The sequence below is a fragment of the Pristiophorus japonicus genome, unplaced genomic scaffold (genome assembly GCF_044704955.1).
Source record: "Pristiophorus japonicus isolate sPriJap1 unplaced genomic scaffold, sPriJap1.hap1 HAP1_SCAFFOLD_1211, whole genome shotgun sequence".
Taxonomy (NCBI): domain Eukaryota; kingdom Metazoa; phylum Chordata; class Chondrichthyes; family Pristiophoridae; genus Pristiophorus; species Pristiophorus japonicus.
Window position 1 is genome coordinate 54,719 of NW_027250875.1, and position 24,613 is coordinate 79,331.

Consider the following 24,613-nt stretch of genomic DNA (forward strand, 5'->3'; position numbering starts at 1 on the left):
AATCCAGGTGTTTATAGCCTGGTGTGTGCAAATCCGGGCGTTTATAGCCTGGTGTGTGTGAATCCAGGTGTTTATAACCTGGTGTGTGTGAATCCAGGTGTTTATAGCCCGGTGTGTGCAAATCCAGGTGTTTATAGCCTGGTGTGTGCAAATCCAGGTATTTATAGTGTGGTGTGTGCAAATCCAGGTGTTTATAACCTGTTATGTGCAAATCCAGGTGTTTATAGAGCGGTGTGTGCAAATCCAGGTGTTTATAGAGCGGTGTGCAAATCCAGGCGTTATAGCCTGGTGTGTGCAAATCCGTGCGTTGATAGCCTGGTGTGTGCAAATCCAGGTGTTTATAGCCTGGTGTGTGCAAATCCAGGTGTTTATAGAGCGGCGTGTGCAAATCCAGGTGTTTATAGCCTGGTGTGTGCAAATCCGGGCGTTTATAGCCTGGTGTGTGTGAATCCAGGTGTTTATAACCTGGTGTGTGCAAATCCAGGCGTTCATAGTGTGTGGTGTGCAAATCCAGGTGTTTATAGAGTGGTGTGTGCAAATCCAGGTGTTTATAGAGCGGTGTGTGCAAATCCAGGTGTTTATATAGCGGTGTGTGTAAATCCAGGCGTTTATAGTGCGGTGTGTGCAAATCCAGGTGTTTATAGAGCGGTGTGTGCAAATCCAGGTGTTTATATAGCGGTGTGTGTAAATCCAGGTGTTTGTAGTGCGGTGTGTGCAAATCCAGGCGTTTATAGCGCGGTGCAAATCCAGGTGTTTATAGTGTGGTGTGCAAATCCAGGTGTTTAGAGAGCGGTGTGTGCAAATCCAGGTGTACATAGCGGTGTGTGCAAATCCAGGTGTTTATAGCGCGGTGTGTGCAAATCCAGGTATTTATAGCCTGGTGTGTGCAAATCCAGGTGTTTATAGAGCGGTGTGTGCAAATCCAGGTGTTTATAGCCTGGTGTGTGCAAATCCAGGTGTTTATAGAGCGGTGTGTACAAATCCAGGCGTTTATAGCCTGGTGTGTGCAAATCCAGGTGTTTTCGAGCGGTGTGTGCAAATCCAGGCGTTTACAGCCTGGTGTGTGCAAATCCAGGTGTTTATAGAGCGATGTGTGCAAATCCAGGCGTTTATAGCCTGGTGTGTGCAAATCCAGGTGTTTATAGCCTGGTGTGTGCAAATCCAGGCTTTGATAGCCTGGTGTGTGCAAATCCAGGTGTTTATAGCCTGGTGTGTGCAAATCCAGGTGTTTATAGTGTGGTGTGTGCAAATCCAGGTGTTTATAGAGTGGTGTGTGCAAATCCAGGTGTTTATAGCCTGGTGTGTGCAAATCCAGGTATTTATAGAGCGGTGTGTGCACATCCAGGTGTTTATATAGCGGTGTGTGTAAATCCTGCCGTTTATAGTGCGGTGTGTGCAAATCCAGGCGTTTATAGCGCGTGTGTAAATTCAGGTGTTTATAGCGCGGTGTGTGCAAATCCAGGTGTTTATAGCCTGGTGTGTGCAAATCCAGGTGTTTATAGAGCGGTGTGTGCAAATCCAGGCGTTTATAGCCTGGTGTGTGCAAATCCAGGCGTTTATAGCCTGGTGTGTGCAAATCCAGGCATTTATAGCCTGGTGTGTGCAAATCCAGGCGTTTATAGAGCGGTGTGTGCAAATCCAGGCGTTTATAGAGCGGTGTGTGCAAATCCAGGCGTTTATAGCCTGGTGTGTGCAAATCCAGGCGTTTATAGCCTGGTGTGTGCAAATCCAGGCGTTTATAGAGCGGTGTGTGCAAATCCAGGCGTTTATAGCCTGGTGTGTGCAAATCCAGGCGTTTATAGAGCGGTGTGTGCAAATCTAGGTGTTTATAGAGCGGTGTGTGCAAATCCAGGCGTTTATAGCCTGGTGTGTGCAAGTCCAGGTGTTTATAGAGCGGTGTGTGCAAATCCAGGTGTTTATAGCCTGGTGTGTGCAAATCCGGGCGTTTATAGCCTGGTGTGTGTGAATCCAGGTGTTTATAACCTGGTGTGTGTGAATCCAGGTGTTTATAGCCCGGTGTGTGCAAATCCAGGTGTTTATAGCCTGGTGTGTGCAAATCCAGGTATTTATAGTGTGGTGTGTGCAAATCCAGGTGTTTATAACCTGTTATGTGCAAATCCAGGTGTTTATAGAGCGGTGTGTGCAAATCCAGGTGTTTATAGAGCGGTGTGCAAATCCAGGCGTTATAGCCTGGTGTGTGCAAATCCGTGCGTTGATAGCCTGGTGTGTGCAAATCCAGGTGTTTATAGCCTGGTGTGTGCAAATCCAGGTGTTTATAGAGCGGCGTGTGCAAATCCAGGTGTTTATAGCCTGGTGTGTGCAAATCCGGGCGTTTATAGCCTGGTGTGTGTGAATCCAGGTGTTTATAACCTGGTGTGTGCAAATCCAGGCGTTCATAGTGTGTGGTGTGCAAATCCAGGTGTTTATAGAGTGGTGTGTGCAAATCCAGGTGTTTATAGAGCGGTGTGTGCAAATCCAGGTGTTTATATAGCGGTGTGTGTAAATCCAGGCGTTTATAGTGCGGTGTGTGCAAATCCAGGTGTTTATAGAGCGGTGTGTGCAAATCCAGGTGTTTATATAGCGGTGTGTGTAAATCCAGGTGTTTGTAGTGCGGTGTGTGCAAATCCAGGCGTTTATAGCGCGGTGCAAATCCAGGTGTTTATAGTGTGGTGTGCAAATCCAGGTGTTTAGAGAGCGGTGTGTGCAAATCCAGGTGTACATAGCGGTGTGTGCAAATCCAGGTGTTTATAGCGCGGTGTGTGCAAATCCAGGTATTTATAGCCTGGTGTGTGCAAATCCAGGTGTTTATAGAGCGGTGTGTGCAAATCCAGGTGTTTATAGCCTGGTGTGTGCAAATCCAGGTGTTTATAGAGCGGTGTGTACAAATCCAGGCGTTTATAGCCTGGTGTGTGCAAATCCAGGTGTTTTCGAGCGGTGTGTGCAAATCCAGGCGTTTACAGCCTGGTGTGTGCAAATCCAGGTGTTTATAGAGCGATGTGTGCAAATCCAGGCGTTTATAGCCTGGTGTGTGCAAATCCAGGTGTTTATAGCCTGGTGTGTGCAAATCCAGGCTTTGATAGCCTGGTGTGTGCAAATCCAGGTGTTTATAGCCTGGTGTGTGCAAATCCAGGTGTTTATAGTGTGGTGTGTGCAAATCCAGGTGTTTATAGAGTGGTGTGTGCAAATCCAGGTGTTTATAGCCTGGTGTGTGCAAATCCAGGTATTTATAGAGCGGTGTGTGCACATCCAGGTGTTTATATAGCGGTGTGTGTAAATCCTGCCGTTTATAGTGCGGTGTGTGCAAATCCAGGCGTTTATAGCGCGTGTGTAAATTCAGGTGTTTATAGCGCGGTGTGTGCAAATCCAGGTGTTTATAGCCTGGTGTGTGCAAATCCAGGTGTTTATAGAGCGGTGTGTGCAAATCCAGGTGTTTATAGCCTGGTGTGTGCAAATCCAGGTGTTTATAGAGCGGTGTGTGCAAATCCAGGCGTTTATAGCCTGGTGTGTGCAAATCCAGGCGTTTATAGCCTGGTGTGTGCAAATCCAGGCATTTATAGCCTGGTGTGTGCAAATCCAGGCGTTTATAGAGCGGTGTGTGCAAATCCAGGTGTTTATAGAGCGGTGTGTGCAAATCCAGGTGTTTATAGAGCGGTGTGTGCAAATCCAGGTGTTTATAGCCTGGTGTGTGCAAATCCAGGTGTTTATAGAGCGGTGTGTGCAAATACAGGTGTTTATAGCGTGGGTGCAAATCCAGGTGTTTATAGCCTGGTGTGTGCAAATCCAGGTGTTTATAGCGCGGTGTGTGCAAATCCAGGCGTTTATAGCGCGGTGTATGCAAATCCAGGTTATAGAGCGGTGTGTGCAAATCCAGGTGTTTATAGCCTGGTGTGCAAATCCAGGTGTTTATAGCCTGGTGTGCAAATCCAGGTGTTTATAGCCTGGTGTGTGCAAATCCAGGTGTTTATAGAGCGGTGTGTGCAAATCAAGGTGTTTATAGACTGGTGTGTGCAAATCCAGGTGTACATAGCGGTGTGTGCAAATCCAGGCGTTTATAGCGCGGTGTGTGCAAATCCAGGTATTTATAGCCTGGTGTGTGCAAATCCAGGTGTTTATAGAGCGGTGTGTGCAAATCCAGGTGTTTATAGCCTGGTGTGTGCAAATCCAGGTGTTTATAGAGCGGTGTGTACAAATCCAGGCGTTTATAGCCTGGTGTGTGCAAATCCAGGTGTTTTCGAGCGGTGTGTGCAAATCCAGGCGTTTACAGCCTGGTGTGTGCAAATCCAGGTGTTTATAGAGCGATGTGTGCAAATCCAGGCGTTTATAGCCTGGTGTGTGCAAATCCAGGTGTTTATAGCCTGGTGTGTGCAAATCCAGGCTTTGATAGCCTGGTGTGTGCAAATCCAGGTGTTTATAGCCTGGTGTGTGCAAATCCAGGTGTTTATAGTGTGGTGTGTGCAAATCCAGGTGTTTATAGAGTGGTGTGTGCAAATCCAGGTGTTTATAGCCTGGTGTGTGCAAATCCAGGTATTTATAGAGCGGTGTGTGCACATCCAGGTGTTTATATAGCGGTGTGTGTAAATCCTGCCGTTTATAGTGCGGTGTGTGCAAATCCAGGCGTTTATAGCGCGTGTGTAAATTCAGGTGTTTATAGCGCGGTGTGTGCAAATCCAGGTGTTTATAGCCTGGTGTGTGCAAATCCAGGTGTTTATAGAGCGGTGTGTGCAAATCCAGGTGTTTATAGCCTGGTGTGTGCAAATCCAGGTGTTTATAGAGCGGTGTGTGCAAATCCAGGCGTTTATAGCCTGGTGTGTGCAAATCCAGGCGTTTATAGCCTGGTGTGTGCAAATCCAGGCATTTATAGCCTGGTGTGTGCAAATCCAGGCGTTTATAGAGCGGTGTGTGCAAATCCAGGTGTTTATAGAGCGGTGTGTGCAAATCCAGGTGTTTATAGAGCGGTGTGTGCAAATCCAGGTGTTTATAGCCTGGTGTGTGCAAATCCAGGTGTTTATAGAGCGGTGTGTGCAAATACAGGTGTTTATAGCGTGGGTGCAAATCCAGGTGTTTATAGCCTGGTGTGTGCAAATCCAGGTGTTTATAGCGCGGTGTGTGCAAATCCAGGCGTTTATAGCGCGGTGTATGCAAATCCAGGTTATAGAGCGGTGTGTGCAAATCCAGGTGTTTATAGCCTGGTGTGCAAATCCAGGTGTTTATAGCCTGGTGTGCAAATCCAGGTGTTTATAGCCTGGTGTGTGCAAATCCAGGTGTTTATAGAGCGGTGTGTGCAAATCAAGGTGTTTATAGACTGGTGTGTGCAAATCTAGGTGTTTATAGAGCAGTGTGTGCAAATCCAGGCGTTTATAGCCTGGTGTGTGCAAGTCCAGGTGTTTATAGCCTGGTGTGTGCAAATCCATGTGTTTATAGCCTGGTGTGTGCAAATCCAGGTGTTTGTCGTCTGGTGTGTGCAAATCCAGGTGTTTATAGCCTGGTGTGTGCAAATCCAGGTGTTTATAGAGCGGTGTGTGCAAATCCAGGTGTTTATAGAGCGGTGTGAAAATCCAGGCGTTATAGCCTGGTGTGTGCAAATCCAGGAGTTTATAGAGCGGTGTGTGCAAATCCAGGTGTTTATAGAGCGGTGTGTGCAAATCCAGGCGTTTATAGCGCGGTGTGTGCAAATCCAGGTGTTTATAGTGGTGTGTGCAAATCCAGGTGTTTATAGCTTGGTGTGTGCAAATCCAGGTGTTTATAGTGTGGTGTGTGCAAATACAGGTGTTTGTAGAGCGGCGTGTGCAAATCCAGGTGTTTATAGCCTGGTGTGTGCAAATCCAGGTGTTTATAGAGCGGTGTGTGCAAATCCAGGTGTTTACATAGCGGTGTGCAAATCCAGGCGTTTATAGCGAGGAGTGTGCAAATCCAGGCGTTTATAGCGCGGTGTGTGCAAATCCAGGTGTTTATAGTGTGGTGTGTGCAAATCCAGGTGTTTATAGCGTGGTGTGTGCAAATCCAGGTGTTTATAGTGCGGTGTGCAAATCCAGGTGTTTATAGAGCGGTGTGTGCAAATCCAGGTGTTTATAGAGCCGTGTGTGCAGATCCAGGTGTTTGTAGCCTGATGTGTGCAAATCCAGGTTATAGAGCGATTTGTGCAAATCCAAGTGTTTATAGAGCGTTGTGTGCAAATCCAGGTGTTTATAGCCTGGTGTGTGCAAATCCAGGTGTTTATAGCCTGGTGTGCAAATCCAGGTGTTTATAGAGCGGTGTGTGCAAATCCAGGTGTTTTTGGGCGGTGTGTGTAAATCCAGGTGTTTATAGCGCGGTGCAAATCCAGGTGTTTTCGAGCGGTGTGTGCAAATCCAGGTGTTTATAGAGCGGCGTGTGCAAATCCGGGTGTTTATAAAGCGGTGTGTGCAAATCCAGGTGTTTATAGCGTGGTGTGTGCAAATCCAGGTGTTTATAGCCTGGTGTGTGCATATCCAGGTGTTTATAGTGCGGTGTGCAAATCCAGGTGTTTATAGAGCGGTGTGTGCAAATCCAGGTGTTTATAGAGCCGTGTGTGCAGATCCAGGTGTTTGTAGCCTGATGTGTGCAAATCCAGGTTATAGAGCGATTTGTGCAAATCCAGGTGTTTATAGAGCGTTGTGTGCAAATCCAGGTGTTTATAGCCTGGTGTGTGCAAATCCAGGTGTTTATAGCCTGGTGTGCAAATCCAGGTGTTTATAGAGCGGTGTGTGCAAATCCAGGTGTTTTTGGGCGGTGTGTGTAAATCCAGGTGTTTATAGCGCGGTGCAAATCCAGGTGTTTTCGAGCGGTGTGTGCAAATCCAGGTGTTTATAGAGCGGCGTGTGCAAATCCGGGTGTTTATAAAGCGGTGTGTGCGAATCCAGGTGTTTATAGCGCGGTGTGTGCAAATCCAGGTGTTTATAGAGCGGTGTGCAAATCCAGGTGTTTATAGAGCGGTGTGTGCAGATCCAGGTGTTTATAGCCTGATGTGTGCAAATCCAGGTGTTTATAGCGCGGTGTGTGCAAATCTAGGTGTTTATAGAGCGGTGTGTGCAAATCCAGGTGTTTTTTGAGCGGTGTGCACATCCAGGTGTTTATAGAGCGGCGTGTGCAAATCCAGGTGTTTATAGAGCGGCGTGTGCAAACCCAGGTGTTTATAGTGGTGTGTGCAAATCCAGGTGTTTATAGAGCGGTGTGTGCAAATCCAGGTGTTTCTAGTGGTGTGCAAATCCAGGTGTTTATAGAGCGGTGTGTGCAAATCCAGGTGTTTATAGAGCGGTGTGTGCAAATCCAGGTTATAGAGCGGTGTGTGCAAATCCAGGTGTTTATAGCCTGGTGTGTGAAAATCCAGGTGTTTATAGAGCGGTGTGTGCAAATCCGGGTATTTATAGTGTGGTGTGTGCAAATCCAGGTGTTTATAGCCTGTGTGTGCAAATCCAGGTGTTTATAGAGCGGTGTGTGGAAATCCAGGTGTTTATAGCCTGGTGTGTGCAAATCCAGGTGTTTATAGCCTGGTGCAAATCCAGGTGTTTATAGCCTGCTGTATCCGAATCCAGGTGTTTATAGAGCGGCGTGTGCAAATCCAGGTGTTTATAGCCTGGTGTGTGCAAATCCAGGTGTTTATAGAGCGGTGTGTGCAAATCCAGGCGTTTATAGCCTGGTGTGTGCAAATCCAGGTGTTCATAGAGCGGTGTGTGCAAATCCAGGCGTTTATAGAGCGGTGTGTGCAAATCCAGGCGTTTATAGCCTGGTGTGTGCAAATCCAGGCGTTTATAGAGCGGTGTGTGCAAATCCAGGCGTTTATAGCCTGGTGTGCGCAAATCCAGGTGTTTATAGAGCGGTGTGTGTAAATCCAGGCGTTTGTTTATAGAGCGTTGTGTGCAAATCCAGGCGTTTATAGAGCGGTGTGTGCAAATCCAGGTGTTTATAGTGGTGTGTGCAAATCCAGGTGTGTATAGAGCGGTGTGTGCAAATCCAGTTGTTTATAGAGCGGTGTGTGCAAATCCAGGTGTTTATAGAGCAGTGTGTGCAAATCCAGGTGTTTATAGCCTGGTGTGCAAATCCAGGTGTTTATAGCCTGGTGTGTGCAAATCCAGGTGTTTATAGAGCGGTGTGTGCAAATCAAGGTGTTTATAGACTGGTGTGTGCAAATCTAGGTGTTTATAGAGCGGTGTGTGCAAATCCAGGCGTTTATAGCCTGGTGTGTGCAAGTCCAGGTGTTTATAGCCTGGTGTGTGCAAATCCATGTGTTTATAGCCTGGTGTGTGCAAATCCAGGTGTTTGTCGTCTGGTGTGTGCAAATCCAGGTGTTTATAGCCTGGTGTGTGCAAATCCAGGTGTTTATAGAGCGGTGTGTGCAAATCCAGGTGTTTATAGAGCGGTGTGAAAATCCAGGCGTTATAGCCTGGTGTGTGCAAATCCAGGCGTGTATAGCCTGGTGTGTGCAAATCCAGGTGTTTATAGACCGGTGTATACAAATCCAGACGTTTATAGTGTGGTGTTTGCAAATCCAGGTGTTTATTGAGCGGTGTGTGCAAATACAGGTGTTTATAACATGGTATGTGCAAATCCAGGTGTTTATAGAGCGGTGTGTGCGATTCCAGGTGTTTATAACCTGGTGTGTGTGAATCCAGGTGTTTATAGCCTGGTGTGTGCAAATCCAGGTGTTTATAGCCTGGTGTGTGCAAATCCAGGTATTTATAGTGTGGTGTGTGCAAATCCAGGTGTTTATAGAGCGGTGTGTGCAAATCCAGGCGTTCATAGTGTGTGGTGTGCAAATCCAGGTGTTTTTGAGTGGTGTGTGCAAATCCAGGTGTTTATAGAGCGGTGTGTGCAAATCCAGGTGTTTATATAGCGGTGTGTGTAAATCCAGGCGTTTATAGTGCGGTGTGTGCAAATCCAGGTGTTTATAGAGCGGTGTGTGCAAATCCAGGTGTTTATATAGCGGTGTGTGTAAATCCAGGTGTTTATAGTGCGGTGTGTGCAAATCCAGGCGTTTGTAGCGCGGTGCAAATCCAGGTGTTTATAGTGCGGTGTGCAAATCCAGGTGTTTAGAGAGCGGTGTGTGCAAATCCAGGTGTACATAGCGGTGTGTGCAAATCCAGGTGTTTATAGCGCGGTGTGTGCAAATCCAGGTGTACATAGCGGTGTGTGCAAATCCAGGTGTTTATAGCGCGGTGTGTGCAAATCCAGGTGTTTATAGCCTGGTGTGTGCAAATCCAGGTGTTTATAGAGCGGTGTGTGCAAATCCAGGTGTTTATAGCCTGGTGTGTGCAAATCCAGGTGTTTATAGAGCGGTGTGTACAAATCCAGGCGTTTATAGCCTGGTGTGTGCAAATCCAGGTGTTTATAGAGCGGTGTGTGCAAATCCAGGTGTTTATAGCCTGGTGTGTGCAAATCCAGGTGTTTATAGCCTGGTGTGTGCAAATCCAGGTGTTTTTCGAGCAGTGTGTGCAAATCCAGGTGTTTATAGAGCGGTGTGTGCAAATCCAGGTGTTTATAGCCTGGTGTGCAAATCCAGGTGTTTATAGAGCGGTGTGTGCATTTCCAGGTGTTTATAGAGCGGTGTGTGCAAATCTGGGTGTTTATATAGCGGTGTGTGCAAATCCAGGTGTTTATAACCTGTTATGTGCAAATCCAGGTGTTTATAGAGCGGTGTGTGCAAATCCAGGTGTTTATAGAGCGGTGTGCAAATCCAGGCGTTATAGCCTGGTGTGTGCAAATCCGTGCGTTGATAGCCTGGTGTGTGCAAATCCAGGTGTTTATAGCCTGGTGTGTGCAAATCCAGGTGTTTATAGAGCGGCGTGTGCAAATCCAGGTGTTTATAGCCTGGTGTGTGCAAATCCGGGCGTTTATAGCCTGGTGTGTGTGAATCCAGGTGTTTATAACCTGGTGTGTGTGAATCCAGGTGTTTATAGAGCGGTGTGTGCAAATCCAGGTGTTTATAGCGCGGTGTATGCAAATCCAGGTTATAGAGCGGTGTGTGCAAATCCAGGTGTTTATAGCCTGGTGTGCAAATCCAGGTGTTTATAGCCTGGTGTGCAAATCCAGGTGTTTATAGCCTGGTGTGAGCAAATCTAGGTGTTTATAGAGCGGTGTGTGCAAATCCAGGCGTTTATAGCCTGGTGTGTGCAAGTCCAGGTGTTTATAGAGCGGTGTGTGCAAATCCAGGTGTTTATAGCCTGGTGTGTGCAAATCCGGGCGTTTATAGCCTGGTGTGTGTGAATCCAGGTGTTTATAACCTGGTGTGTGTGAATCCAGGTGTTTATAGCCCGGTGTGTGCAAATCCAGGTGTTTATAGCCTGGTGTGTGCAAATCCAGGTATTTATAGTGTGGTGTGTGCAAATCCAGGTGTTTATAACCTGTTATGTGCAAATCCAGGTGTTTATAGAGCGGTGTGTGCAAATCCAGGTGTTTATAGAGCGGTGTGCAAATCCAGGCGTTATAGCCTGGTGTGTGCAAATCCGTGCGTTGATAGCCTGGTGTGTGCAAATCCAGGTGTTTATAGCCTGGTGTGTGCAAATCCAGGTGTTTATAGAGCGGCGTGTGCAAATCCAGGTGTTTATAGCCTGGTGTGTGCAAATCCGGGCGTTTATAGCCTGGTGTGTGTGAATCCAGGTGTTTATAACCTGGTGTGTGCAAATCCAGGCGTTCATAGTGTGTGGTGTGCAAATCCAGGTGTTTATAGAGTGGTGTGTGCAAATCCAGGTGTTTATAGAGCGGTGTGTGCAAATCCAGGTGTTTATATAGCGGTGTGTGTAAATCCAGGCGTTTATAGTGCGGTGTGTGCAAATCCAGGTGTTTATAGAGCGGTGTGTGCAAATCCAGGTGTTTATATAGCGGTGTGTGTAAATCCAGGTGTTTGTAGTGCGGTGTGTGCAAATCCAGGCGTTTATAGCGCGGTGCAAATCCAGGTGTTTATAGTGTGGTGTGCAAATCCAGGTGTTTAGAGAGCGGTGTGTGCAAATCCAGGTGTACATAGCGGTGTGTGCAAATCCAGGTGTTTATAGCGCGGTGTGTGCAAATCCAGGTATTTATAGCCTGGTGTGTGCAAATCCAGGTGTTTATAGAGCGGTGTGTGCAAATCCAGGTGTTTATAGCCTGGTGTGTGCAAATCCAGGTGTTTATAGAGCGGTGTGTACAAATCCAGGCGTTTATAGCCTGGTGTGTGCAAATCCAGGTGTTTTCGAGCGGTGTGTGCAAATCCAGGCGTTTACAGCCTGGTGTGTGCAAATCCAGGTGTTTATAGAGCGATGTGTGCAAATCCAGGCGTTTATAGCCTGGTGTGTGCAAATCCAGGTGTTTATAGCCTGGTGTGTGCAAATCCAGGCTTTGATAGCCTGGTGTGTGCAAATCCAGGTGTTTATAGCCTGGTGTGTGCAAATCCAGGTGTTTATAGTGTGGTGTGTGCAAATCCAGGTGTTTATAGAGTGGTGTGTGCAAATCCAGGTGTTTATAGCCTGGTGTGTGCAAATCCAGGTATTTATAGAGCGGTGTGTGCACATCCAGGTGTTTATATAGCGGTGTGTGTAAATCCTGCCGTTTATAGTGCGGTGTGTGCAAATCCAGGCGTTTATAGCGCGTGTGTAAATTCAGGTGTTTATAGCGCGGTGTGTGCAAATCCAGGTGTTTATAGCCTGGTGTGTGCAAATCCAGGTGTTTATAGAGCGGTGTGTGCAAATCCAGGTGTTTATAGCCTGGTGTGTGCAAATCCAGGTGTTTATAGAGCGGTGTGTGCAAATCCAGGCGTTTATAGCCTGGTGTGTGCAAATCCAGGCGTTTATAGCCTGGTGTGTGCAAATCCAGGCATTTATAGCCTGGTGTGTGCAAATCCAGGCGTTTATAGAGCGGTGTGTGCAAATCCAGGTGTTTATAGAGCGGTGTGTGCAAATCCAGGTGTTTATAGAGCGGTGTGTGCAAATCCAGGTGTTTATAGCCTGGTGTGTGCAAATCCAGGTGTTTATAGAGCGGTGTGTGCAAATACAGGTGTTTATAGCGTGGGTGCAAATCCAGGTGTTTATAGCCTGGTGTGTGCAAATCCAGGTGTTTATAGCGCGGTGTGTGCAAATCCAGGCGTTTATAGCGCGGTGTATGCAAATCCAGGTTATAGAGCGGTGTGTGCAAATCCAGGTGTTTATAGCCTGGTGTGCAAATCCAGGTGTTTATAGCCTGGTGTGCAAATCCAGGTGTTTATAGCCTGGTGTGTGCAAATCCAGGTGTTTATAGAGCGGTGTGTGCAAATCAAGGTGTTTATAGACTGGTGTGTGCAAATCCAGGTGTACATAGCGGTGTGTGCAAATCCAGGCGTTTATAGCGCGGTGTGTGCAAATCCAGGTATTTATAGCCTGGTGTGTGCAAATCCAGGTGTTTATAGAGCGGTGTGTGCAAATCCAGGTGTTTATAGCCTGGTGTGTGCAAATCCAGGTGTTTATAGAGCGGTGTGTACAAATCCAGGCGTTTATAGCCTGGTGTGTGCAAATCCAGGTGTTTTCGAGCGGTGTGTGCAAATCCAGGCGTTTACAGCCTGGTGTGTGCAAATCCAGGTGTTTATAGAGCGATGTGTGCAAATCCAGGCGTTTATAGCCTGGTGTGTGCAAATCCAGGTGTTTATAGCCTGGTGTGTGCAAATCCAGGCTTTGATAGCCTGGTGTGTGCAAATCCAGGTGTTTATAGCCTGGTGTGTGCAAATCCAGGTGTTTATAGTGTGGTGTGTGCAAATCCAGGTGTTTATAGAGTGGTGTGTGCAAATCCAGGTGTTTATAGCCTGGTGTGTGCAAATCCAGGTATTTATAGAGCGGTGTGTGCACATCCAGGTGTTTATATAGCGGTGTGTGTAAATCCTGCCGTTTATAGTGCGGTGTGTGCAAATCCAGGCGTTTATAGCGCGTGTGTAAATTCAGGTGTTTATAGCGCGGTGTGTGCAAATCCAGGTGTTTATAGCCTGGTGTGTGCAAATCCAGGTGTTTATAGAGCGGTGTGTGCAAATCCAGGTGTTTATAGCCTGGTGTGTGCAAATCCAGGTGTTTATAGAGCGGTGTGTGCAAATCCAGGCGTTTATAGCCTGGTGTGTGCAAATCCAGGCGTTTATAGCCTGGTGTGTGCAAATCCAGGCATTTATAGCCTGGTGTGTGCAAATCCAGGCGTTTATAGAGCGGTGTGTGCAAATCCAGGTGTTTATAGAGCGGTGTGTGCAAATCCAGGTGTTTATAGAGCGGTGTGTGCAAATCCAGGTGTTTATAGCCTGGTGTGTGCAAATCCAGGTGTTTATAGAGCGGTGTGTGCAAATACAGGTGTTTATAGCGTGGGTGCAAATCCAGGTGTTTATAGCCTGGTGTGTGCAAATCCAGGTGTTTATAGCGCGGTGTGTGCAAATCCAGGCGTTTATAGCGCGGTGTATGCAAATCCAGGTTATAGAGCGGTGTGTGCAAATCCAGGTGTTTATAGCCTGGTGTGCAAATCCAGGTGTTTATAGCCTGGTGTGCAAATCCAGGTGTTTATAGCCTGGTGTGTGCAAATCCAGGTGTTTATAGAGCGGTGTGTGCAAATCAAGGTGTTTATAGACTGGTGTGTGCAAATCTAGGTGTTTATAGAGCAGTGTGTGCAAATCCAGGCGTTTATAGCCTGGTGTGTGCAAGTCCAGGTGTTTATAGCCTGGTGTGTGCAAATCCATGTGTTTATAGCCTGGTGTGTGCAAATCCAGGTGTTTGTCGTCTGGTGTGTGCAAATCCAGGTGTTTATAGCCTGGTGTGTGCAAATCCAGGTGTTTATAGAGCGGTGTGTGCAAATCCAGGTGTTTATAGAGCGGTGTGAAAATCCAGGCGTTATAGCCTGGTGTGTGCAAATCCAGGAGTTTATAGAGCGGTGTGTGCAAATCCAGGTGTTTATAGAGCGGTGTGTGCAAATCCAGGCGTTTATAGCGCGGTGTGTGCAAATCCAGGTGTTTATAGTGGTGTGTGCAAATCCAGGTGTTTATAGCTTGGTGTGTGCAAATCCAGGTGTTTATAGTGTGGTGTGTGCAAATACAGGTGTTTGTAGAGCGGCGTGTGCAAATCCAGGTGTTTATAGCCTGGTGTGTGCAAATCCAGGTGTTTATAGAGCGGTGTGTGCAAATCCAGGTGTTTACATAGCGGTGTGCAAATCCAGGCGTTTATAGCGAGGAGTGTGCAAATCCAGGCGTTTATAGCGCGGTGTGTGCAAATCCAGGTGTTTATAGTGTGGTGTGTGCAAATCCAGGTGTTTATAGCGTGGTGTGTGCAAATCCAGGTGTTTATAGTGCGGTGTGCAAATCCAGGTGTTTATAGAGCGGTGTGTGCAAATCCAGGTGTTTATAGAGCCGTGTGTGCAGATCCAGGTGTTTGTAGCCTGATGTGTGCAAATCCAGGTTATAGAGCGATTTGTGCAAATCCAAGTGTTTATAGAGCGTTGTGTGCAAATCCAGGTGTTTATAGCCTGGTGTGTGCAAATCCAGGTGTTTATAGCCTGGTGTGCAAATCCAGGTGTTTATAGAGCGGTGTGTGCAAATCCAGGTGTTTTTGGGCGGTGTGTGTAAATCCAGGTGTTTATAGCGCGGTGCAAATCCAGGTGTTTTCGAGCGGTGTGTGCAAATCCAGGTGTTTATAGAGCGGCGTGTGCAAATCCGGGTGTTTATAAAGCGGTGTGTGCAAATCCAGGTGTTTATAGCGTGGTGTGTGCAAATCCAGGTGTTTATAGCCTGGTGTGTGCATATCCAGGTGTTTATAGTGCGGTGTGCAAATCCAGGTGTTTATAGAGCGGTGTGTGCAAATCCAGGTGTTTATAGAGCCGTGTGTGCAGATCCAGGTGTTTGTAGCCTGATGTGTGCAAATCCAGGTTATAGAGCGATTTGTGCAAATCCAGGTGTTTATAGAGCGTTGTGTGCAAATCCAGGTGTTTATAGCCTGGTGTGTGCAAATCCAGGTGTTTATAGCCTGGTGTGCAAATCCAGGTGTTTATAGAGCGGTGTGTGCAAATCCAGGTGTTTTTGGGCGGTGTGTGTAAATCCAGGTGTTTATAGCGCGGTGCAAATCCAGGTGTTTTCGAGCGGTGTGTGCAAATCCAGGTGTTTATAGAGCGGCGTGTGCAAATCCGGGTGTTTATAAAGCGGTGTGTGCAAATCCAGGTGTTTATAGAGCGGTGTGTGCAAATCCTGCCGTTATAGGCTGGTGTATGCGAATCCAGGTGTTTATAGCGCGGTGTGTGCAAATCCAGGTGTTTATAGAGCGGTGTGCAAATCCAGGTGTTTATAGAGCGGTGTGTGCAGATCCAGGTGTTTATAGCCTGATGTGTGCAAATCCAGGTGTTTATAGCGCGGTGTGTGCAAATCTAGGTGTTTATAGAGCGGTGTGTGCAAATCCAGGTGTTTTTTGAGCGGTGTGCACATCCAGGTGTTTATAGAGCGGCGTGTGCAAATCCAGGTGTTTATAGAGCGGCGTGTGCAAACCCAGGTGTTTATAGTGGTGTGTGCAAATCCAGGTGTTTATAGAGCGGTGTGTGCAAATCCAGGTGTTTCTAGTGGTGTGCAAATCCAGGTGTTTATAGAGCGGTGTGTGCAAATCCAGGTGTTTATAGAGCGGTGTGTGCAAATCCAGGTTATAGAGCGGTGTGTGCAAATCCAGGTGTTTATAGCCTGGTGTGTGAAAATCCAGGTGTTTATAGAGCGGTGTGTGCAAATCCGGGTATTTATAGTGTGGTGTGTGCAAATCCAGGTGTTTATAGCCTGTGTGTGCAAATCCAGGTGTTTATAGAGCGGTGTGTGGAAATCCAGGTGTTTATAGCCTGGTGTGTGCAAATCCAGGTGTTTATAGCCTGGTGCAAATCCAGGTGTTTATAGCCTGCTGTATCCGAATCCAGGTGTTTATAGAGCGGCGTGTGCAAATCCAGGTGTTTATAGCCTGGTGTGTGCAAATCCAGGTGTTTATAGAGCGGTGTGTGCAAATCCAGGCGTTTATAGCCTGGTGTGTGCAAATCCAGGTGTTCATAGAGCGGTGTGTGCAAATCCAGGCGTTTATAGAGCGGTGTGTGCAAATCCAGGCGTTTATAGCCTGGTGTGTGCAAATCCAGGCGTTTATAGAGCGGTGTGTGCAAATCCAGGCGTTTATAGCCTGGTGTGCGCAAATCCAGGTGTTTATAGAGCGGTGTGTGTAAATCCAGGCGTTTGTTTATAGAGCGTTGTGTGCAAATCCAGGCGTTTATAGAGCGGTGTGTGCAAATCCAGGTGTTTATAGTGGTGTGTGCAAATCCAGGTGTGTATAGAGCGATGTGTGCAAATCCAGTTGTTTATAGAGCGGTGTGTGCAAATCCAGGTGTTTATAGAGCAGTGTGTGCAAATCCAGGTGTTTATAGCCTGGTGTGCAAATCCAGGTGTTTATAGCCTGGTGTGTGCAAATCCAGGTGTTTATAGAGCGGTGTGTGCAAATCAAGGTGTTTATAGACTGGTGTGTGCAAATCTAGGTGTTTATAGAGCGGTGTGTGCAAATCCAGGCGTTTATAGCCTGGTGTGTGCAAGTCCAGGTGTTTATAGCCTGGTGTGTGCAAATCCATGTGTTTATAGCCTGGTGTGTGCAAATCCAGGTGTTTGTCGTCTGGTGTGTGCAAATCCAGGTGTTTATAGCCTGGTGTGTGCAAATCCAGGTGTTTATAGAGCGGTGTGTGCAAATCCAGGTGTTTATAGAGCGGTGTGAAAATCCAGGCGTTATAGCCTGGTGTGTGCAAATCCAGGAGTTTATAGAGCGGTGTGTGCAAATCCAGGTGTTTATAGAGCGGTGTGTGCAAATCCAGGCGTTTATAGCGCGGTGTGTGCAAATCCAGGTGTTTATAGTGGTGTGTGCAAATCCAGGTGTTTATAGCTTGGTGTGTGCAAATCCAGGTGTTTATAGTGTGGTGTGTGCAAATACAGGTGTTTATAGAGCGGCGTGTGCAAATCCAGGTGTTTATAGCCTGGTGTGTGCAAATCCAGGAGTTTATAGAGCGGTGTGTGCAAATCCAGGTGTTTATAGAGCGGTGTGTGCAAATCCAGGCGTTTATAGCGCGGTGTGTGCAAATCCAGGTGTTTATAGTGGTGTGTGCAAATCCAGGTGTTTATAGCTTGGTGTGTGCAAATCCAGGTGTTTATAGTGTGGTGTGTGCAAATACAGGTGTTTATAGAGCGGCGTGTGCAAATCCAGGTGTTTATAGCCTGGTGTGTGCAAATCCAGGTGTTTATAGAGCGGTGTGTGCAAATCCAGGTGTTTACATAGCGGTGTGCAAATCCAGGCGTTTATAGCGAGGAGTGTGCAAATCCAGGCGTTTATAGCGCGGTGTGTGCAAATCCAGGTGTTTATAGTGTGGTGTGTGCAAATCCAGGTGTTTATAGCGTGGTGTGTGCAAATCCAGGTGTTTATAGTGCGGTGTGCAAATCCAGGTGTTTATAGAGCGGTGTGTGCAAATCCAGGTGTTTATAGAGCCGTGTGTGCAGATCCAGGTGTTTGTAGCCTGATGTGTGCAAATCCAGGTTATAGAGCGATTTGTGCAAATCCAGGTGTTTATAGAGCGTTGTGTGCAAATCCAGGTGTTTATAGCCTGGTGTGTGCAAATCCAGGTGTTTATAGCCTGGTGTGCAAATCCAGGTGTTTATAGAGCGGTGTGTGCAAATCCAGGTGTTTTTGGGCGGTGTGTGTAAATCCAGGTGTTTATAGCGCGGTGCAAATCCAGGTGTTTTCGAGCGGTGTGTGCAAATCCAGGTGTTTATAGAGCGGCGTGTGCAAATCCAGGTGTTTATAAAGCGGTGTGTGCAAATCCAGGTGTTTATAGCGTGGTGTGTGCAAATCCAGGTGTTTATAGCCTGGTGTGTGCATATCCAGGTGTTTATAGTGCGGTGTGCAAATCCAGGTGTTTATAGAGCGGTGTGTGCAAATCCAGGTGTTTATAGAGCCGTGTGTGCAGATCCAGGTTTTTGTAGCCTGATGTGTGCAAATCCAGGTTATAGAGCGATTTGTGCAAATCCAGGTGTTTATAGAGCGTTGTGTGCAAATCCAGGTGTTTATAGCCTGGTGTGTGCAAATCCAGGTGTTTATAGCCTGGTGTGCAAATCCAGGTGTTTATAGAGCGGTGTGTGCAAATCCAGGTGTTTTTGGGCGGTGTGTGTAAATCCAGGTGTTTATAGCGCGGTGCAAATCCAGGTGTTTTCGAGCGGTGTGTGCAAATCCAGGTGTTTATAGAGCGGCGTGTGCAAATCCGGGTGTTTATAAAGCGGTGTGTGCAAATCCAGGTGTTTATAGAGCGGTGTGTGCAAATCCTGCCGTTATAGGCTGGTGTATGCGAATCCAGGTGTTTATAGCGCGGTGTGTGCAAATCCAGGTGTTTATAGAGCGGTGTGCAAATCCAGGTGTTTATAGAGCGGTGTGTGCAGATCCAGGTGTTTATAGCCTGATGTGTGCAAATCCAGGTGTTTATAGCACGGTGTGTGCAAATCTAGGTGTTTATAGAGCGGTGTGTGCAAATCCAGGTGTTTTTTGAGCGGTGTGCACATCCAGGTGTTTATAGAGCGGCGTGTGCAAATCCAGGTGTTTATAGAGCGGCGTGTGCAAACCCAGGTGTTTATAGTGGTGTGTGCAAATCCAGGTGTTTATAGAGCGGTGTGTGCAAATCCAGGTGTTTCTAGTGGTGTGCAAATCCAGGTGTTTATAGAGCGGTGTGTGCAAATCCAGGTGTTTATAGAGCGGTGTGTGCAAATCCAGGTTGTAGAGCGGTGTGTGCAAATCCAGGTGTTTATAGCCTGGTGTGTGAAAATCCAGGTGTTTATAGAGCGGTGTGTGCAAATCCGGGTATTTATAGTGTGGTGTGTGCAAATCCAGGTGTTTATAGCCTGTGTGTGCAAATCCAGGTGTTTATAGAGCGGTGTGTGGAAATCCAGGTGTTTATAGCCTGGTGTGTGCAAATCCAGGTGTTTATAGCCTGGTGCAAATCCAGGTGTTTATAGCCTGCTGTATCCGAATCCAGGTGTTTATAGAGCGGCGTGTGCAAATCCAGGTGTTTATAGCCTGGTGTGTGCAAATCCAGGTGTTTATAGAGCGGTGTGTGCAAATCCAGGCGTTTATAGCCTGGTGTGTGCAAATCCAGGTGTTCATAGAGCGATGTGTGCAAATCCAGGCGTTTATAGAGCGGTGTGTGCAAATCCAGGCGTTTATAGCCTGGTGTGTGCAAATCCAGGCGTTTATAGAGCGGTGTGTGCAAATCCAGGCGTTTATAGCCTGGTGTGCGCAAATCCAGGTGTTTATAGAGCGGTGTGTGTAAATCCAGGCGTTTGTTTATAGAGCGTTGTGTGCAAATCCAGGCGTTTATAGAGCGGTGTGTGCAAATCCAGGTGTTTATAGTGGTGTGTGCAAATCCAGGTGTGTATAGAGCGGTGTGTGCAAATCCAGTTGTTTATAGAGCGGTGTGTGCAAATCCAGGTGTTTATAGAGCAGTGTGTGCAAATCCAGGTGTTTATAGAGCGGCGTGTGCAAATCCAGGAGTTTATAGCCTGGTGTGTGCAAATCCAGGTGTTCATAGAGCGGTGTGTGCAAATCCAGGCGTTTATAGAGCGGTGTGTGCAAATCCAGGCGTTTATAGCCTGGTGTGTGCAAATCCAGGCGTTTATAGAGCGGTGTGTGCAAATCCAGGCGTTTATAGCCTGGTGTGTGCAAATCCAGGTGTTTATAGAGCGGTGTGTGTAAATCCAGGCGTTTGTTTATAGAGCGTTGTGTGCAAATCCAGGCGTTTATAGAGCGGTGTGTGCAAATCCAGGTGTTTATAGTGGTGTGTGCAAATCCAGGTGTGTATAGAGCGGTGTGTGCAAATCCAGTTGTTTATAGAGCGGTGTGTGCAAATCCAGGTGTTTATAGAGCAGTGTGTGCAAATCCAGGTGTTTATAGAGCGGCGTGTGCAAATCCAGGTGTTTATAGCCTGGTGTGTGCAAATCCAGTTGTTTATAGAGCGGTGTGTGCAAATCCAGGCGTTTATAGAGCAGTGTGTGCAAATCCAGGTGTTTATAGAGTGGTGTGTGCAAATCCAGGCGTTTATAGAGCGGTGTGTGCAAATCCAGTTGTTTATAGAGCGGTGTGTGCAAATCCAGGCGTTTATAGAGCGGTGTGTGCAAATCCAGTTGTTTATAGAGCGGTGTGTGCAAATCCAGTTGTTTATAGAGCGGTGTGTGCAAATCCAGGCGTTTATAGAGCGGTGTGTGCAGATCCAGGCTTTTATCGCGGGTGTGTGCAGATCCAGGTGTTTATCGAGCCGTGTGTGCAGATCCAGGCTTTTATAGAGCGGCGTGCGCAGATTCAGGCTTTTATAGCGGGTGTGTGCAAATCCAGGTTTATTGAGCGGTGTGTACAAATCCAGGTGTTTATCGAGCGGTGTGTGCAAATCCAGGCGTTTATAGCCAGCTGTGTGCAAATCCGGGCGTTTGTAGCGCGGTGTGTGCAAATCAAGGCATTTATAGTGTGGTGTGTGCAAATCAAGGCATTTATAGCGTGGTGTGTGCAAATCAAGGCATTTATAGTGTGGTGTGTGCAGATCAAGGCATTTATAGTGTGGTGTGTGCAGATCAAGGCATTTATAGTGTGGTGTGTGCAAATCAAGGCATTTATAGCGTGGTGTGTGCAAATCAAGGCATTTATAGTGTGGTGTGTGCAGATCAAGGCATTTATAGTGTGGTGTGTGCAAATCAAGGCATTTATAGCGCGGTGTGTGCAAATCAAGGCATTTATAGTGTGGTGTGTGCAGATCCGGGCGTTTATGTCGGTGTCTGTAAATCCAGACATTTATAGCACAATGTTTACTAATCCGGGTGTTGAAAGCACAGTGTGTGTAAATCCGGGCGTTTATATATCAGTGTTTACAAATCCGGGCGTTTATATCGCGGTGTTTATCTCAAGGTGTTTACAAATATGGGCATTTATATCACAATGTCTGCAAATTCGGGCGTTTATAGCACGGTGTTTACAAATCCGGGCGTTTATGTCGGTGTCTGCAAATCCAGGCGTGTGTATCTCACGGTTTGTATGTCTGGGTGCATGTCTCACGGTCGTGGTCGATTACTAATTCCCTGTGCCGTGGTTTACAGGCACGCGCTGGACATTCGGGAACATTATGAGCGGAAGCTGGAGCGAGCCAACAATCTGTACATGGAGCTGAACGCTGTGATGCTGCAGCTGGAGCTGAAGGAGAAGGAACTGCTGAGGTCAGAGATCGCGGGGTCAGGTTTAGTCCCGAGGTCAGAGACAGTGAGGTCAGGTTTAGTCTCGAGGTCGGAGATCGCGGGGTCAGGTTCAGTCCCGAGGTCAGAGATCGCGGGGTCAGATTTAGTCCCGAGGTCAGAGATCGCAGGGTCAGGTTTAGTCCCGGGGTCAGAGATCGTGGGGTCAGATTTAGTCCCGAGGTCAGAGATGACGGGGTCAGGTTTAGTCCCGGGGTCAGAGATCGTGGGGTCAGATTTAGTCCCGAGGTCAGAGATCGCAGGGTCAGGTTTAGTCCCGGGGTCAGAGATCACGGGGTCAGGTTTAGCCCTGGGGTCAGGTTTAGTCCCGGGGTCAGAGATCACGGGGTCAGGTTTCCCTTGGGACCAAGCCCCTCACAATGGTGGCCGCGTCCGGTGGATGAACCTGTCCCAGGATGTTAGGGGACACCGTTCCCCATCACAGGGACGGAGGAATGGGCCTGGGAATCTCCACAATCTCATTCCCGGGAATTCTCCACCGTGGCCTGGAGCCAATATTTATCCATCAACAACACCTATCAACAGATGGTCAGCTGATGGATCACATCGCAGTTTGTGGTCACTCTGTGCACAAGTTGGCTCAGTGTCTCCCCCTTTAACCCCCGATTCTCTCTGCCCATTTAACCCCCGATTCTCTCTCCCTCCCCCTTTAACCCCGATTCTCTCTGCCCATTTAACCCCCGATTATCTCTCTCTCCCTTTAACCCCGATTCTCTCTCTCCCTTTAACCCCGATTCTCTCTCTGCCCATTTAACCCCCGATTCTCTCTCTCTCTCCCTTTAACCCCGATTCTCTCTCCCTCCCCCTTTAACCCCGATTCTCTCTCTCTGCCCATTTAACCCCCGATTATCTCTCTCTCTCCCTTTAACCCCCGATTCTCTCTCCCTCCCCCTTTAACCCCGATTCTCTCTCTGCCCATTTAACCCCTGATTATCTCTCTCTCTCCCTTTAACCCCGATTCTCTCTCCGTCCCCCTTTAACCCCGATTCTCTCTCTGCCCATTTAACCCCCGATTATCTCTCTCTCCCTTTAACCCCCGATTCTCTCTCTCCCCCTTTAACCCCCGATTATCTCTCTCTCCCTTTAACCCCCGATTCTCTCTCTCCCTTTAACCCCGATTCTAACTCTCTCCCTTTAACCCCCGATTCTCTCTCTCTCCCTTTTACCCCGATTCTCTCTCTCTCTCCCTTTAACCCCGATTCTCTCTCTCTCTCCCTTTAACCCCCGATTCTCTCTCTCTCCCTTTAACCCCGATTCTCTCTCTCTCCCTTTAACCCCGATTCTCTCTCTCCCCCTTTAACCCCGATTCTCTCTCCCCTTTAACCCCGATTCTCTCTCTCCCTTTAACCCCCGATTCTCTCTCCCCTTTAACCCCGATTCTCTCTCTCCCCCTTTAACCCCCGATTCTCTCTCCCTTTAACCCCGATTCTCTCTCCCCTTTAACCCCGATTCTCTCTCTCCCTTTAACCCCCGATTCTCTCTCTCCCTTTAACCCCGATTCTCTCTCCCCTTTAACCCCGATTCTCTCTCTCCCTTTAACCCCCGATTCTCTCTCCCCTTTAACCCCCGATTCTCTCTCTCCCCCTTTAACCCCCGATTCTCTCTCTCCCCCTTTAACCCCCGATTCTCTCTCTCCCTTTAACCCCGATTCTCTCTCTCTCCCTTTAACCCCGATTCTCTCTCCCTTTAACCCCGATTCTCTCTCCCTTTAACCCCGATTCTCTCTCTCTCCCTTTAACCCCGATTCTCTCTCTCTCCCTTTAACCCCCGATTCTCTCTCTCTCCCTTTAACCCCGATTCTCTCTCCCCCTTTAACCCCCGATTCTCTCTCTCCCTTTAACCCCCGATTCTCTCTCCCCCTTTAACCCCCGATTCTCTCTCTCCCTTTAACCCCCGATTCTCTCTCTCTCTCCCTTTAACCCCGATTCTCTCTCTCCCTTTAACCCCCGATTCTCTCTCTCCCTTTAACCCCCGATTCTCTCCCTCTCCCTTTAACCCCGATTCTCTCTCCCCCTTTAACCCCGATTCTCTCTCTCTCCCTTTAACCCCGATTCTCTCTCTCTCCCTTTAACCCCCGATTCTCTCTCTCTCCCTTTAACCCCGATTCTCTCTCTCTCCCTTTAACCCCCGATTCTCTCTCTCTCCCTTTAACCCCGATTCTTTCTCCCCCTTTAACCCCGAATCTCTCTCTCCCTTTAACCCCGATTCTCTCTCTTCCCTTTTAACCCCCGATTCTCTCTCTCTCTCCCTTTAACCCCAATTCTCTCTCTCCCTTTAACCCCGATTCTCTCTCTCTCTCCCTTTAACCCCGATTCTCTCTCTCCCTTTAACCCCGATTCTCTCTCTCTCCCTTTAACCCCGATTCTCTCTCTCCCTTTAACCCCGATTCTCTCACTCTCCCTTTAACCCCGATTCTCTCTCTCTCCCTTTAACCCCGATTCTCTCTCTCTCTCTCCCTTGAACCCCGATTCTCTCTCTCTCCCCCTTTAACCCCGATTCTCTCTCTCCCTTTAACCACGATTCATTCTCTCTCTCCCTTTAACCCCCGATTCTCTCTCTCCCTTTAAGCCCGATTCTCTCTCTCTCTCCCTTTAACCCCCGATTCTCTCTCCCCCTTTAACGCCCGATTCTCTCTCTCCCCCTTTAACCCCGATTCTCTCTCTCCCTTTAACCCCGATTCTCTCTCTCCCCCTTTAACCGCCGATTCTCTCTCTCCCTTTAACCCCCGATTCTCTCTCTCTCTCCCTTTAACCCCAATTCTCTCTCTCCCCCTTTAACCCCCGATTCTCTCTCTTCCCTTTTAACCCCCGATTCTCTCTCTCTCTCCCTTTAACCCCAATTCTCTCTCTCCCTTTAACCCCGATTCTCTCTCTCCCTTTAACCCCGATTCTCTCTCTCTCCCTTTAACCCCGATTCTCTCTCCCCCTTTAACCCCGATTCTCTCTCTCCCTTTAACCCCGATTCTCTCTCTTCCCTTTTAACCGCCGATTCTCTCTCTCTCTCCCTTCAACCCCAATTCTCTCTCTCCCTTTAACACCGATTCTCTCTCTCTCTCCCTTTAACCCCGATTCTCTCTCTCCCTTTAACCCCGATTCTCTCTCTCTCCCTTTAACCCCGATTCTCTCTCTCCCCCTTTAACCCCGATTCTCTTTCTCCCTTTAACCCCGATTCTCTCTCTCTCCCTTTAACCCCGATTCTCTCTCTCTCCCTTTAACCCCGATTCTCTCTCTCTCCCTTTAACCCCGATTCTCTCTCTCTCCCTTTAACCCCGATTCTCTCTCTCTCCCTTTAACCCCGATTCTCTCTCTCTCTCCCTTTAACCCCGATTCTCTCTCTCTCCCTTTAACCCCCGATTCTCTCTCTCTCCCT

General features: G+C 47.8%; 1 protein-coding gene across 1 annotated transcript in view; it reads left to right on the forward strand.

Moving 5' to 3' along the window:
* LOC139242087 (mitogen-activated protein kinase kinase kinase 12) overlaps window positions 1-21,208 on the forward strand; it is a gene marked incomplete at its 3' end in the record, with an annotated part of 75,804 nt that extends 54,596 nt beyond the window's left edge. Inside the window, exon 6 of the mRNA XM_070870233.1 lies at window positions 21,092-21,208. Within this exon, the coding sequence (XP_070726334.1) occupies window positions 21,092-21,208 (117 nt within the window). The remainder of the gene's footprint in view (window positions 1-21,091) is intronic.
* Between the last annotated feature and the right edge of the window lie 3,405 nt (window positions 21,209-24,613).